This window comes from Corylus avellana, chromosome ca8 (genome assembly GCF_901000735.1).
Source record: "Corylus avellana chromosome ca8, CavTom2PMs-1.0".
In the NCBI taxonomy this organism is placed as follows: domain Eukaryota; kingdom Viridiplantae; phylum Streptophyta; class Magnoliopsida; order Fagales; family Betulaceae; genus Corylus; species Corylus avellana.
In genome coordinates, this window is record NC_081548.1 from 324197 (window position 1) to 341086 (window position 16890).

General features: G+C 36.1%; 2 protein-coding genes across 2 annotated transcripts; both read left to right on the forward strand.

Moving 5' to 3' along the window:
• The first annotated feature begins 460 nt into the window (after positions 1-460).
• Positions 461-10853, forward strand: LOC132190311 (uncharacterized). The gene is made up of 14 exons (XM_059605262.1): positions 461-789; positions 897-930; positions 1342-1557; positions 1648-1784; positions 1867-2016; positions 2279-2380; positions 3932-4096; positions 4307-4417; positions 4956-5053; positions 5710-5833; positions 5984-6073; positions 7088-7132; positions 8463-8783; positions 10650-10853. The coding sequence occupies exons 1-14, from the start codon at positions 736-738 to the stop codon at positions 10677-10679; spliced, it is 1677 nt and encodes a 558-aa protein (XP_059461245.1). The 5' UTR covers positions 461-735; the 3' UTR covers positions 10680-10853.
• A 2820-nt stretch (positions 10854-13673) lies between these two features.
• Positions 13674-15773, forward strand: LOC132189876 (cinnamoyl-CoA reductase-like SNL6). Its single transcript, XM_059604694.1, has 6 exons — positions 13674-13855; positions 13959-14116; positions 14205-14393; positions 14826-14979; positions 15090-15282; positions 15448-15773. Exons 1-6 carry the CDS (start codon positions 13708-13710, stop codon positions 15533-15535), a joined length of 930 nt encoding a protein of 309 aa, XP_059460677.1. The 5' UTR covers positions 13674-13707; the 3' UTR covers positions 15536-15773.
• The last annotated feature ends 1117 nt before the right edge of the window (positions 15774-16890 follow it).

The window sequence follows — 16890 nt, forward strand, 5'->3', positions numbered from 1 at the left end:
AGAAATTGCTAGAATCCTCTGTTGGTGGTGATCATCGACCGCTTTTTAAGGTCCCCATAATCCGTTTTAAGTTTGCTATAATTTGTAGCCAGAGTTCCTAGCAATCCACCATCGGAGTTTGCTGGCAGTCATTGGAGGGTGCCAGAATCCTCCGATGGATTTCACCGAAATCTGTTGCCGGAGGTTTTCGCCAACTGTCACTAATTTTTCGTACGAACCAAACACCTAAAAATTGTTTCACTAAAAAACAAAAAAACAGAGCCTAAATGAAAAATATGACATAATGCCTTTTTGTCACAAAGTCAAATCTCTTATATAAAATCATAACTCATATATAAAATTGAAGTCCTTACTTGTTGCAAGAAGAAAATAATTTTTTAGGCAATTTCTCATTATCAAGAAACTTAAAATAAAATGGGTGGGAATAGAAGTGAAAATGCATGAATTTAAATAGGCGCATATTCCGAAAGCCAGCTCCCCTTCTCATCCGACTTTCTCAACCAAAGAAAAGTCCCGACAGAGTCTGAGTGCGTGTGTGTGCGCTTATGGACTTGGGATTTCTGATCCCACGCACAGACAGAGATAAGAGAATTCAACTGAACAACTGAAAAAAAAAAAAAAAAACTGAACAACTGAAAAAAAGAAAAGAAAAAGAAGAAGAAATTTAAAGAAAGATAAAACAAACCCTAAGTTGGATGAATGCTTTAGTAGCAGAGCCAACCTCTCTCCCCCACCATGGCCTCATGCCTTCGAAGGCTTCTGTCTCTTGGCTCCTCTTCATCCATTAACGTATTTCTCTCTCTCTCTCTCTCTCTCTCTCTCTGTAGCTTCTCTAATCTTTTTTGTTTGTGTGTGTGGAAAGCTCACGACTACGTTGTCCATTTATCTTGTTGCAGAGGACCGCATTTTCAGCTTCTGGAGTTCGAGAAGGTTTTCTTGCTCTCCTCTCTTTCTCTCGTAGCACATATAAATATGAAAGAGCTCGTAAATTTTAGCAAGAACTGCGAATAAAAGTATTGCATATAATGTTTACAGTAGAAATACATATAGTTTTTATTTTTTGATGAATTAAATACATATAATTGCCTACAGGTGCATTTGTATCTATGTGTGTGTGATTTATGTATGTTCCAAATGCATTGGCGATTACTTTTCATTTGATATTCTTTTCGGTTATCGGGTAGGAATGCTATTTCGATGAATTAATAAATTTACGCTCTTGTTTATCTCTTTGTACATGGCTTATTGCCTCAATGAGACTCGTTCAACACCATAATAGGATTATTTACTGACCAATAATAAGTCAACCAATTTTGACTTGAGTTGTATATTTAAATTTAGGGTTTGGATCAAGCTTTTTTAGGGGTTGTAGTGTGTTTGCTTCGTCTCAGCAAACTGTATCGAAATTGGATGATGAAGATAATAGGCAAGCTGAGGCAGATACCTTAGCAGTTGATGATGAGATTGCGAAAATTCAGCATGAGTTTGATACTGTCAGACAGGGCTTTCAGAAAATTCCGGAGGCGCTGAAGGCAATGCCTAAGATGAATCCGGAAGGTCTGTCATGATTACTTCTATTTTCAGCTTAATTTGGTCAGATACAACATCATTTGTGATATCGATCGTTGCCATTTATTTTTGAACCAGGCATATATGTAAATAAGAACTTAAGATTGGACGACATACAAGTTTATGGCTTCGACTATGACTACACATTGGCGCACTACTCTGCCAATTTGCAGAGTTTGATTTATGATCTTGCAAAGGAACATTTGGTGAATGAGGTTAGCTTTATCCTATTGTGCTGGTGCTATTGGGTTTAATTGTTGTTTTATTTATCGCTCATGTTTGTTGTCATAATTTCAGCGTAAGTATCCTGAAGTTTGCATGGAATTCAAATATGATCCAACTTTTCCCATTAGAGGCCTATACTATGATAGCTCAAAAGGGTGTCTTCTGAAGTTGGATTTCTTTGGGTCAATTGAGCCAGATGGGTGCTACTATGGTCGTCGCAAGGTACTTCTCATTTAACTTATATGGAAAAGACAGTCTTTTCATTTTTTTACTAGTATGACAAATGTTCTTCGCATCTCCTTCTCAGCCATCCACCTCTACTATGATTGATGGGTAATGATTTCTATACGTAACATAGTGTTTGAGGCTTGTTGCTCCCCAATTTGACTATATTTTTATTGCAGAGTTTGGTCCATTAAAATACATACATATATGTTGAGTTAAAACAGTGTGTTACATATCTTTCTTTCTGTATGAAATACAGCTCAGCAGGAAGGAAATAGAAGAGATATATGGCACACGACGTATAGGCCGTGATCAAGCCCGTGAGCTTGTTGGTTTGATGGATTTCTTCTGCTTTAGTGAGGTTAGTTTTGTTATTTTACATTGTTTCTCTACTACGTACTATGTGCTGGCTGGAGGAGCTGCTGTAGTGTCTGGCATGTGTTGGGGAGGGGTACAGACATGGCCCCTGGATGCAGCGAGTTTGTCCAGTTTCATTCTATACATGTCTAATATCTTTATACAACTTTTCTTTTGGCTGAGGCCATGTATGAAACATGTAGCACACGTGACTGATATGCATCTTTTATGTAAATTGTGAGGAAAAAATTTACACAGTGAGAGAGAGATAGAGGAGGATGGATATACCACCTTCTAATTCTTTCCTAAATGTCAATGCAACTGCTTTTTCTCCCTCTATCACTCCCTTGTGTTTTGGCTGAATAGTGGGAGAAGGTTTCAGTTGACAAAAACCCTCTTACCATATACTTACTGAACTTCTGAAGCTCTTTTCTTTAATGATTGTTGGAAGGGCAAACCTTTTATACTTTCAATTTATATAACTGCTCACTTTTCTCTTAAACTAGTCATTTATCTTTTCTTAAACAAAATGCCTAACTTGAACAAATTTTTTAAGCAAATTATTACATATGAGAGCACCGCCAAGTTTTAACTACTTCCTTTCACGTACTTCCTACAACATATACTGCCCATTTTGTTCTAAAAAAGAAAGATTCCCAAATTTATAATTTTAGAATAATCATCAATATGTGCATGTGTGTGCATGTGCATGGTTATTGCTGTGCCTTTCTGTGTCCATGTCTTACCTCTAAGTGTGTTCTGTTTGTTTGTGACCATCTATGCTTCATCCTATATAGATTAGGCATTAGTTACATGCATGGGATACAGGAATTGCAAGACAGCCCCAAGTATTGATATTGATTAGTGAAATGAACTCTCAGAAACTTAGCATTTCTATTTGCTTTGTGCCCAAATCAATTTACTACAATTATAAAATTATAATTTAGTTATTTATTTCTTTCTTTAACCATATCTTCTTGTGCATTTTAGATTCCTTTATTGTCACTGTCAATCTCATAATGGTCAATATGAAATTTATTCTTTTCACGATTGTAGATGATTTGTGACTTTTCATAGCAAACAGACATTTACGTCAATCTTACCAGCTATGCCGAAGAAAAATAAAGGCTTGGAAAAATTAATAGAGATTAACGTTACACGCCTGGTTCGATATGAAACTTCAGTGAACTGAATGACAATCACCTAATCAATCCTAGATGTACTGAAAATAATTATTACCAAAGAGTCTTTGAAGTGGTCATAACATAAACATAAAAGGCAAAAGTTTGTAGATCTTCATTTCCAGATGGAGATTCCTACTTGAAATCCAGATTTCTTCCCCTTTAGGAAACCAGAAACTACTATAAAAGCAAGAGGGATGGTGGTGTCTAGTTTTTGTTTTCCTTCTTTATTGTTGATGCATATTTGTGGATTGATAGTGAAGACTGGTCGTACTTACCTTTCATATGGAATTACTTCTACTCAGACTATGTCAATGTCTATTTTTAGTTCTCTTTAAACAACTGAATATATGGTTTTCGCTGTGACTTTGTAGGCCTGCCTTATTGCAGATATGGTGCAACACTTTGTTGATGCTAAGCTGGAATTTGATGCTTGCTACATCTATGAAGATGTAAATCATGCCATCCAGCATGTTCACCGAAGTGGCTTGGTTCACAGGGGAATTCTTGCTGATCCTCATAGATACCTAGTTGAAAATGTAAGTTCACAGGGGGATCAGCTTTTTGTTGCTGATCCCCTGTATCATGTAATCTGACCTATGTGATTTGTTTAATTCATGCTGACATCAGTGACTGCATGATACAAGTAAAAAGCTATCCTAGAATCTGGTTTTATAATCAAGTTGGTTTTTTTTTTTTTCCTTCAGGTTGAGACTTTGTACTTTTCTTTATGTGGATTAATATTACAGGGGGAGCTACTACGCTTTCTCAAGATGCTAAGAGACAAGGGAAAGAAACTTTTCTTGCTGACAAATTCTCCGTATTACTTTGTGGATGGAGGGATGCGTTTTATGTTGGAGGTAAATTGCTCACAAGGAAATCACATTGTAACCTTTCTGGCATTACAAAATTGAGAATTTTATGTTTGTTGCTGCTTGCACTGTTGCTGGAGATTAAGGGCTTATTCAATTTTATAGCTTTTTCTACATTTTTTCTATGAAAAACAACCAATCTAATGTGAATTTGGTCTTTAGGATTCTCACAGAATGTTTATGTTCTAATTTTGTTATGAAGTTTGCTTTGCTTTTTTTCTTTTTTTGGTTGTCTTTCATTACGTCATGTGCAAAGCTTTTGGAGAATGCCGAGGAGGAGGTTGCAGTATTTATATTATATACTGTTAGTGTTTCAATACAGTCGGGTAAATAAGTTAAAGATACAATTCTTATAGATAGCATTGAATAAACATCTTATCCACCTACAAATATATGTTCAAAAGAAGGTGAGATAGATTGTTTGCAAGGACAGGATGTTTAAGCATACTCTGTGCATGTGTGCTCTCACACGCATGTGTGCTGGCTGTTTGTTTAAGTATAATTAGTGTTATTGTTGTTTCATTAGGATTCTACGGGTTGCAGAGACTCTTGGAGGGAACTTTTTGATGTTGTGATTGCACAAGCCAATAAGCCAGTGTTCTATACGTCTGAGCATCCATTCCGGTTTGTATCTGCACTGAACCAGTTTTTAATCTGTTTTTTGATTCTTGCACTCTTGGAGGGAACTGGCTGTTTCTTTTAATTTTAAACTATTTTGTTGAAATAAGAATGGCATGATTAATGAAGTCATTTGGATATCCTTTTCATTTAAAAAACAGCCACAATTGAGGTTGGATACTTATAATGAACCCTTTTGGTCAAGGTTTCCACGATGCTGCTATTTTGAAAAAGAAGAGAAAAATGGACTTGGGAAACAAAATAATAAAAGAAAAAGATACTCTCCCCGAAACAGACTGGACTTTTGTACCTGATAAGTGCGAGGACTTGATATGTCCTTGCTGAAAAAGAGTGTCAGTTCGTTAACTTTATGGCCTCAACTATGGTTTTTGTCTCCAGACTCGAGAAAATTGATGTGTATACAAGCAAAAAAAAAAAAACCTTTTTTTTTTTTTGGATAAGTGTCAGTTCATTTTTTTTCATTTTTTGTTATCATTCCTTATAATTTGAACCATTTTCTTTGTCATATTTCTGTCAATTAGTTCCTTTCAATCATGTCCTTTTCGGACTTGAGTTTTAAATTTATAGCTCCCTGACAAGGCATTGAACTCTTTACTAATATCTTGTTTGTCATGCACTTTGTCCTTTGATCTTCCATGTAGCTGTTATGACACAGAAAATGACACTTTAGCTTTCACAAAGGTGGATACTTTTCTTCCAAATAAAATATATTACCACGGATGCCTCAAATCTTTTCTCCAAATAACAAAGTGGAGTGGTCCAGAGGTATATCAAATAACCATTTCAAATTAATTTTCTGTTTTGTGCCTGCTCAATTTCTCTGGAACTGGTTGATCAACTAACACACACGCCCCCCTCCCTGGCCTTGTAGCCTCTTCTCTCTTTCTCTTCCTTTTCTTTTTTTCCTTTTGTTAGGTGATATATTTTGGGGATCATCTGTTTAGTGACCTGAGAGGACCCTTGAAGGCTGGTTGGCACACTGCTGCAATCATCCATGAACTAGAAGTATGTGTTTTGCTAGACTTTTTCAACTTGTCCATATCGAATTTTTCATAGGTTCAAATTTAAAATCTATATGATTAACACAATCTAGAAAACTTGCTGACTTGATCGCTCAACTTTGAAGAATAAGCACTTAATTCAAATTGACCGGATTGTACAGGGCAGTGGAGTGTATCCAACCCTCTATTTTCATCACATCCTAATTATTGTGTGCCTGTATTCCTGCTTGTTATGTTATAACTTCCTATTTCTCACACCTTGCCAGCCATGTTCATGACACTTTCCCTTTAGTTTGTCTCTCACGTCATGTTTCAATCAGTGGTTAGCATCACTCACTGAGGAGGTAGGGTCCTTCGAATTGTCAATGAGATGGGTTCTTATCCCTCAACTTGTTATAAGTGCTAGGTGTATTCCTGTACTGCAGTAATGCAAATTATAGATCTAGGCCTAAGAGGTTGCTTGGGCCAGCGGCAGTAGACCAAACTCCTTCCTTTTTTATCTTTTGCCATATTTTTGTTACCTGCTGTAATAGGCATTAGCCTTCATCATATGTATGAGGTGCCCAGTTAAGAAAAGATGAGTGTCATTGTTTCACAACGTGCATTCTGGATTGTGATATGCAGAAGATAGTCTTTAAGGATTTTCCCATTTGGAATTTAACTAATTTTGATGGTGAATGAGACTGCATGAATAAGGAAAAAATACAGTAAATATAGGTTGTTTTGCAATGGACTAATGCAGGCATACTGGAATACAAACTTTTAAATGCCAAAAGAGATAGATTTAGCCAATCGAATGCATTTTTGTGAGGGAAAAAAAAAAGGATTACAACCATGTTTGGGTAACGTTACATTGCTAGTAAGAATGGACCTGCGGAAGTGCACCAATAAATCCTATTTTATGGATGGTATATTGTTAGAATTGATGTCTGAATATATTGTAGTTTGTATTTATGTTGGGTGTCATCTCCCCTCCCCCTTTTGTTTCCTCTCTAAGGGTGTTTTCTAATTAATGCAGAGTGAAATACACATACAAAATGAGGATAGCTACCGTTTTGAACAGGTATTATATTCTGCACATTTTATTCTTCTTTCTTGACATTTTGTTGATGGTCTTACATAGATTTTTTTTTTTTGTCACAAAGTCTTTTAGGGGAGCCTTCGTTGTGGGTTGAATATTTGTTTAGTTGAATAAAGTTTCTTGTGGAGTGCTTATATCTGTTTAGTTTTTTTGGCAAGATTAAGTGAAGACTTATTATTATCTCAAATCTTCTGGTCCCCACTCCAAACCAACAAATCAAATTTTATTTTTGTACTTATGAAAACAAATTCTATCTTTTGGGTAAATATTTTAGAACTATGTGATAAATTTCTAGTGATTTGGCTTAGATTTTGAATAGGTCATCTAAATGATTTGCTAAGATTTGACCAAATCTAAAACAATTGAAGGGTAGTTTACAAAATTGACAACTTGAGACAGATTTGGCATGCAGAAGAAAATTGTCATTCAATTGTGAGTTTATGTAAAAGCATAAACTGATATGTGCACACAGAAATCCGAGAATTTGCAAAAACGAAAGGGAAAAAAATCAATTGCATAAAGAAAATTGGTTTATGCTGATTTGAACTAGTGTTTTAATAACACTTGCCAATGATTTACCTAGGTACTCTTCGTGTGATTGGCCCTACTTTAGAAGAAAGTCAGCACATAAAGTTCTCTCAATTTTGGCCTGATACTTGAATTATGTCATCAAGTTGACTAAGAAATCTCATCCATGTCACCATCAAAAATTGATTGGCTTGGATGTCTTCATAGACCCTTTCTATAGCTTGATCAAATATTCCAACAATTAACTGTAAGATGAATTCTTTTGAATGATGTATGACATTCAGCACATATTCTACTAGGAAAATTAGGTGCTATAACTGATGAGATTATGCCAATTATCCAATTTTACAAACCAGTAATTTATGATTTATTAGAATTTGATTAGAAACTTTTTTGTTTTTTAGCTATTATATAAATTTTCATTGACAAATTGAACGAATTTCAAGTTAAAGGAGCATTGACCCCACCCCCCTCTCGTGCTCTCTTGCTAGACCACCTTTTTGGTTGTTGCAAGCCAATTGTATAAGTGGGAGAGTTTTTGCTGGATTTGACTCGCATCATGCTGTTAACTAACTCGTTTCACATGAGTTACGGTTGGCTTTGGTTTTCGGCTTGCCAAGAAATGAATCCATCGAAGTTCTTAACGTTCTATAATTGTTTTTTAAACTGATATAACTCGGATCATAAACTATTTGTTTAAATTAGTTATAAATGAATATTCTGTTGGTTGATGATGAGCTGGAGGACCTCTTTTCTTAATTCTGTATCTCTGCTCTGTATACAGGCAAAATTTCATATTATACAGGAACTTTTGGGTAAATTGCATTCAATTGTAGCTAATAGTCAGAGATGTGAAACATACAAGTCACTTTTGGAGGAGCTAAATGTAGAGAGGCAAAAGGCACGCAGTGTGATGAAGAGAATGTTCAATAGATCTTTTGGAGCTACGTTTCTCACTGACACTGGCCAAGAATCTGCTTTTGCCTATCACATTCATCAATATGCAGATGTGTACACCAGTAAGCCAGAGAACTTCTTACTCTATCCTCCTGAAGCATGGCTTCATGCACCCTTTGATATCAAGATCATGCCACATCATGTGAAGGTATGTCTTGACTTTTCTCTAAAAAAAGTTATATTTCGATTAAGGTTGTATGTTTCATGTTGTTGGTTGCTTCTAGTAAAAATGAGTAGACCTTTGCAGCTTAGTGGTGTCTCTTATCCTTTACAAGGGTGAGTTCTGGGGTCAACTCAAGGGAATTAAGGGACCCAAGATTTAATCATTGTGAATTCATTTTATCAACTTAGTAGAGTAATTAAGGGGCAGTCTCTCTCATACATTTATGTTTCAGCTCCTTTCTCACTGTTATGGTGCATATCTTTGCTGTAATCTTTTCACATGGGTAGCCTGTATTTTCAGCTAATGACTTGTGAGTATACCAAATCCCAAGTTCTAACCTGTTGAAAGGAAGTGCTCAAACAGTGTTCATTCGTCTCTTCTTTATTCCGTTGAATTCTTTCTCTCTCTCTCTCTCTGCATCTCTTGCGTCAGCAATTGCATGCTCATGTTTTTATCTATATCAATTAGGGCTGTATTCGAGCCAAGCCAAGCCGAGTTTGAGCTGGTCGGACGCAGCTCAAATATCTTGTTCTGGAGCTCAAACTCGGCTTGAGCTTGCGACGAGTTTTGGAAGTGTGTTCGACCTCAACTCGTGAAGAACCAAGCCATGTTTGAGCTTGGCTTGAACTCAGCTAGGTTCACGAGCTTAGCTTCCAATTGACCTCGAGCCACTCAAGCTCAATTGTAATTTTGTAAAATTTTAATAAAAAAATATAGTAAAATATACTCCCACCATTGGGCGCCTCACATCCATCCACTGTGGCAACGGCCTCCCACAATGATGGCAGTAGCCACTGCCCCCTTCCATCGGTTGGACCCCCTTTTACACCCATTTCTTGTCTCACACCATCACACGACAACTCATTTGCAGCTCACCCCACTGCTGTCTCTCTTGCACTACCACACACAACGAGTGGCAGCTATAAATGGCCACCAGCAATGATTGGCAGCCCCCACAAGCATCCCCTTTCACCAATTGAAACCCGCATGGATCCACTCTCTCCATCACTCGACCTGCACAAAACCATCGCCAGAAGGCTCGTGACCATGTGTTATGGCTTCTCCGACTTGCTCCATGGCCGGAGACCAGCCAGCGGTGAGTGCGCTGCCAAGCCAGCACTGAAGACCCACCAACAACCTCCCTCAGATTCACGCTCCCCGCCGATCCGCCACACACCAACACTCCCCTAGGCGGCTAGGCCAAAGATGGCTGCCTATGTGGCATGGTGGCTGCCGATGCACTAGCATTGAGCTTTCTCTCTTTCTCTTTCTCTCTCTCTGCGTTTTCTTCTTTTTGTTTTTCTGATAGAACACTCACAAGCTTTGATGACCTCGAGTTTCGATTGATGATGAAGCAATGGCTATGATTAATTTTAGTGATTGAACAATGGAAAAGCATTTTAAGGGATTTTGAGGATTTACGCATGAACAACACGTGGATTGCATGTTGGGAAGATTTTTTTAGAATCAACAGGCCAGATTTAATTTGAAGATTGGACAGCTGAGAGTAATAGGTTTGGGCTTAAAATGTTAATTCCAGCATGCATTTTTCTGGCTGGCTGCTTACTAGACAAACTTGAAGTTCAAGTTTCAGGTATCTAAAACCTAAATAGTGTGAGGTTTCAAAGGTGCCAGAATATGCCTTATATAATGCGTTCATACTTTCTTTGCGTGATTAGACCTGGCTTGAATAACAGAATTTGGCTTGTGTGATATTCCTCCAGGTTTTGGGTTTAATCATCTTTTCCATGAAGCTCTTTATACGTGAAAGATTGTTTTAGTTTTAGGTCTGTTTCATTTTCCTTGTGTATTAATTCTCTTCAACCTTCTCTTACGTCTTCCTTGTTTCAGGTTCCGTCAACCCTGTTCAAAAACAATTAGATATTATTGCACCAAACAAATATGGCTGGGTGTGAATCCACTATTTTTGGATTGTTCGTAGTCAGACACGGCAAATAATTATTAAGGATTTAGCAGCGCTAGGATGTTCATGTAACGTTACGTGATTTGGATGGAATCTAATAAATGGAAACAAATAATATGCATGTTAATTCATCGTCCTGTATTCTTTCAATTATTTTTGTTTGTCACATTACCATGTCATGTATATGAACGTAAATATTGATTATTGGTTGGAAAAAAAGAAAAGAAATAAAAAACAGTTGAATTTCGTGTCTTGAAGAGGTTTATTTAGGGTCCTTCATTTATTGTCATGTAGAATTTAATGTTGTTTGGTGGAGGGAAATGAATGAATAAGACAGACCCTGAGGCGTTTGGTTTTTGGTGAGCAGAAGACCCAAGATAAAAATCATTTTCTGCAAGCTTTGAGAAACGTTGGTCACGCAATCTGTTGTTTGTATTTCCTTTTTGGGGTTTTCCAACTTATCAAAATTCTTAAATGCCATCTATCCAGAGCCACTTGTTTACAAAGTGAATCACGCTTCCAAGACCAAAGTACTCTTTAACTTCCACGTATGAACAAGTGACATGCATCGGGTGTTGAATGAGAAAAAGCCTTTCTTTCAAATCTACTACGAGCTTCTTCTTGATAGGATATCCTAATACCTATAGTTGGCTTGGCTGTTTGGATTTTATACGATTTGAATACTTCAGATCCTGCACTTCCAACTTCCAAGTAAGTGGGCCCTGCACATGCCCGCCCTTAAAAAACTGATCCATCCATCCATCCCAAATTCATATATATATATATATATATATATGTTTTAACTGGTTCCATTTGCAGAGAATTAAAGTTTCGCAGATGGACGAGGAGGATGAATACATTTGTCACCTTGCTTCCTGTTTCTGCTTTTGTGTGGTGACCAATGCATTCACTTCATCTCCCTCTCCTCATTCTGGTTTTAAAAATCTTGGTAAATGTTTAAATGATGAAATGTGTGGAAATGTAATTGTTTAAAAGAAAATAATAACTAAAAGAATGAGAAAAAGTGGAAGAGTGAATATATTATTTAGAGGTAATACATAACCCAAAAAATAAAAAATAAAAAAATAACTTCAATCAGGTTGTGGTGTAGATTAAGTGTTTTGCATACTCCAATAAGAAACAGACACCTCGATCAGTTTGAAACACCAAAAAATAATATAACATTTCACACCAAATAAAGATACGGTGGTGAGGGCTTGGTGGTGGGTGTTAGGTTAGAATGAATAAAAAAAATTCATCGGATTGATTTGAATTAAAAATATAATATTTTTATGTCCATTGTATTTAGTATTTTTACCTTATATATTAAATATTTATTGAATACAGTAAAAAATAATTTTAGGCCGCACCATCTCCAGTCTCCACCAACATTGTTTTAATCCACATCATCATGATGATGATGGTAGCCAAATAGGGAAGGGTAATGTTGTTGGATGATGGTGCAAGGGTTCCAAAATCTCCAAAGGAGGCGGCTGCACTATGTTGACTAGAATAGTATATAGGGTGTAAGATGTAAAGAAGGGTGCTTTTGGTTTGGTTGTTGGCTTGGCTCTCCAAAGGAGGCGGCTGCCTGATGCAGACTTATCTGGACTTTGGAGATCAATCGTAAGAACAATTCATTTGCTACCATTTGTGGACAAAGTGGGTTGTCTCAAATGATTAGCATTTTGAATAACTTCAATTTTTTTTTTTTTCTTAAAAAAAATTATTTCTATTATATTTGAACTATCTTTTTTGTATCATATCAAAGATAATCTAAAAAAGAGTATTTGTTTCATTAAAATATGTAGAATGTTTCATTTTCAGAAGATTATTGCTTGTGGGGGGTCATAGCAAGTAATTATTCAATATTTCATAAAATTAAACTTTTTCCTCTTTTAACAAATAGTAAATCTCATAAATTTTACTTATGGTCCTTGATTTATCAATTGAACACGAGCCCTCACAAAAAAAAAAAACACCATAAACGATACTCCATTATTATATGAAGTAGATTTTTAGATGCTTAGATTGGACAACAAATCACTTGCAAGACAAAAAGAAAATCATTGGAGTGGAATTGGTTGGCGATCGGCCAGGGATTGCATATATTTTGTCCATAAGAAAGACCATTTATTTGCGAGTAATACCATATACTACACACTCAGTCAATAATCATAGGGTAAAGATATAGAGCACGCCCGGCGTGCTTCACTGTTGAAGCACGCCGGCCGTGATTTTTTTTTTTATTATTATTTTATTTTTTTAATTTTTTTGAAAAAAAAAAAAAAAAAAAATTTAGCCTGGCGTGCGGCGTAAGTTGTATCATGACTCATAATCATAAATCTCAGTAATGAATTTTTATATTAAATTCTTCCCATTTTTTGAAATGCCTGTTCTGTTGATCCGGCCTGTCTCTCTCAATTAGTCTCAACAATGATCGAGTCATGGATTCCGGAGAGTTGGTGGGAAAGCAAAATGACAGATGTAACCCCAACGGTTTATCATCTAAGTGCATGCTCTTTCACCTACTTTGCTTTTTTATGGGCAGAAAGAAAAGAAAAATATTAAAAAAAGAAATCTTAAAATTTGCGAAGTTTTGGACAGAAAACCCCCGAGTATTTCGTGTTACCTTTTGGAGATAAACAAGAGTGTCACGATTGAAAAGACAAACACACTCTTGGAACATGCATGCAGAATTCAGAAAACTCAGCAAACCTACCCTTCCTTTGAATATTATAAAAAAAAAAACTTAGAATATTAGAAAGAAAATTAGTGCACATGAAAAGCCAAAAAAGGGTCTATCTAAGCACACCAAGGGAGTAGATGGGGAACGTGTAACAAAATAGTTCACCAACCCCTCCTCTATTACCACCCATCTCATCTTCGTATTCTCTCATCACAATTCCTAATTTCCTATTACTAAATATCTTTTTTATTTTATTATATATATATATATATATATATATATATATATACCCAAGAATGAAGGAAATTGAAGCAAAGAGAGCGCGAATGGATAACGAAAAGACCACAGTTTGTGTTCTTGATGCTTCAACCTATGTGGGTTTTTGGATTCTCAAAGGATTGTTGAGCAGAGGGTATAGAGTTCATGCAGCTATCCAAAAACAGGGCAAGTTCTCCCTTTTTATCTTTTTTGAGGAAATATCTTTGGAGTTTTTAATTTGTTGATATATATATGGGAACTGATGATGATAGTTTTGATTTTCTTGCAGGGGAGACAGAGATACAGATGAAAATCAGGAACATGGAAAGAGTGGAGGAGAGATTGGAGGTGTTTTCTGCAGATGTTTTGGATTACCATAGCATTCTTGTAGCTTTGAAGGGCTGCTCTGCTTTGTTCTGCTGTTTGGGTGGTTCAGATGGATACGATGTAAGTATATATATATACATATCCCATATATATGTCTAAATTATATTTTATATATACTTGGTAGAAATTAATTTGATGGTTTGAGCAGGATAAAATTGTGGATTTGGAGGTGAGAGGAGCAATCAATGTAGTGGAAGCATGTGCTCAAACCGAGAATGTTGAGAAGATTGTCTTCACTTCTTCTTTAACTGCAGCAATTTGGAGAGAGAACATTTCTACAGAGACGCATGTAGATGAGAGGTCATGGAGTGATCAAGATTTTTGCAGGAAAATGAAGGTTTCATTTCTCTATATTTTTTTTTCAATCAAATCTTTTTCAAATTAATTCATAATCCAAAAATCCGACTTATCAATTTCTCTTAATTATTTCACTACTTAAGCAAAACCAATCAAGAATAGTGCTTTTTTTATTTCTTCTTCTCCTTTGAAGTATAAAAGTTTGTTCTTGTAGGGAAGCCCATAAGCTCCTGCTCCTGCGCGCTTATGGGCTTGTCCTACACACTAGCTACATTTTTCTTGAGAGAAAGGGATATCTAGCTACCAGTTGCTGACTTAATTATTATTTGGACATTTTCATGACCTTTTTTGTGCATGTTTATGTTGTCTTATATGATAGACGGATAATTAGCTACTTCTATATTTTGATTCGTCCTCCTAACCATATATAGGATTATAACTTTTATTTTTAATTTTTGATAAAATATTACAGTTGTGGTATGCCTTAGCAAAGACACAGTCAGAACAGGCAGCTTGGGCTCTAGCCATGGATCGCATGCTCAACATGGTTTCCATAAATGCTGGGCTAGTGGTTGGACCCAGTGTTACTCAACAGAATCCCATCTCAACGATGTCGTATCTTCAAGGTACACACCATTAAGAAGATTAGGAGGGTTAAATTTAATCATCATGATTTCAATTAATGAAAGAAAAAAGAAAATAACATTCAATTTTTTTTTTAAAAAAAAACAAACAGGAGCTGCTCAAATGTATGAAAATGGAGTAATGGCATTGGTTGATGTGAACTTTCTAGCCAACGTTCATATTCGAGCCTTTGAGGATAGCTCCACCGGCGGCCGCTATTTCTGCTTCAATCACACTGTTCACACTGAGGATGAAGCTCTTAAACTTGCTCAGAGCTTAAGCCCTTTAATTTCCTTACCACCTAGGTAACCTCTTTTTAATTACAACTTCTTTTATATATAACTCATTTTACACGTGGCTTGTCTTCTCTTGTTAGCTACTTAATTAGAATAAGTGCATGTGAAGAATAACATTAGTTTGGAAGATACTGAATATACAGCTAAATTTAATGTGTTGTGATGTATATATAGGTATGAATGCCAAGGAAGTGATCAGGTTTATGCAGAGAGGTTGACGACCAAGAAGTTGAACAAGCTTATAGAGGGCAACGCCTGTTAGCTGTTGTTAATGGTGGATGTATATAAATATAGTGGTTCAATTATTGGACTCAAACCGACCAATTTCTATTTGCTTTCTGGGTTCGGTGCAAGGGAAGTTAATTGGTTCAAATTTTATAAATATATAATAGCACATGACATCCTGAATTATCACAAAAACAAGAGAGCCATACACCGAAAATCTTGTGTAAATTTCTGAACATGATTGAATTGAGGAAGTTCCTTCTTTACGTTACAAATTGTTTTACTTACAAAATTTTTGTAACTCCAAAGACCCAATTTTATAACTTTGGTAAACGACACGTTTACCTCTTACCCCGTGTTGTGGCTCTAGTACCTCTAACCTCTAACCTTCTCCAATATGGATTATCTTAACGAATGAACCTTGATTGCTTCAACCCAAAACTCTGGTGAATTATGTAGGCTCTTTGTGTTTTAAATGAGTGATAGACGAAATTATCCATTCTCTCTCACTAAATATTTTTGATCAAAAAGAAAATTGTCATTTACTTCATGTTCAATTACCATTCCACTTCTTGATTGAAGCATTGCGAATCAATTCAATTTGATGTTTTGAGGGATTTTCCCCTCTACTAAAAAGTTTAAACATTTTCTATATGTAACAAATTAAGAGAATTCAAATAATAGTTTTTAAGAGTACAACATATATATATACACCCTTTCAAATCTACCTCAAGGAGAGTAGTCAAGGTTATATTATACAAAATCTCTATTTCTATTAAAAAAAAAGATTCATTATTCTTCTTTTTTTTTTGTGAAAGACATTTAGTCATTTTAAAATGTCTAAATAAAGTTGCATTATATCTATATTTAGAAATGAAAGGTAAATCCTTTCAAAAAAAGAAAAGAAAAGAAGAACTGATAGGTAAATAAGAATTGAAGAAGGTTTTACCACTCGTTATTTCCCCAACACAAAGCCCTTTTATCTCGGGGAGATTAATTTTGGATAACATTCTAGCGGCCCATGAGCGCTTCATACTATGCATATCGGGATGCGGGAGAAAAAAGGGTTTATGGCGGTTAAACTCGATATGAGTAAGGCTTATAACCGGGTTGAATGGAGGTTTTTAGAGGCTGTCATGAAGGGTATGGGTTTTTATGTGAGGTGGATTCGCATGATTATGATGTGTGTAACATCGACACAATACTTGGTACTAGTAAATGGAACACCTTGGGGCAAAATCACCCCATCTAGAGGCATCCATCAGGGAGACCCTATCTCTCCCTATCTGTTTTTTATTTGTGCTGAAGCCCTAAGTTCCATGCTGACTAAAGCAAACAGTGAGGGGCTGTTGACGGGTGTCCCTACTTCCAAAAGGGGCCCTCAAATTAGTC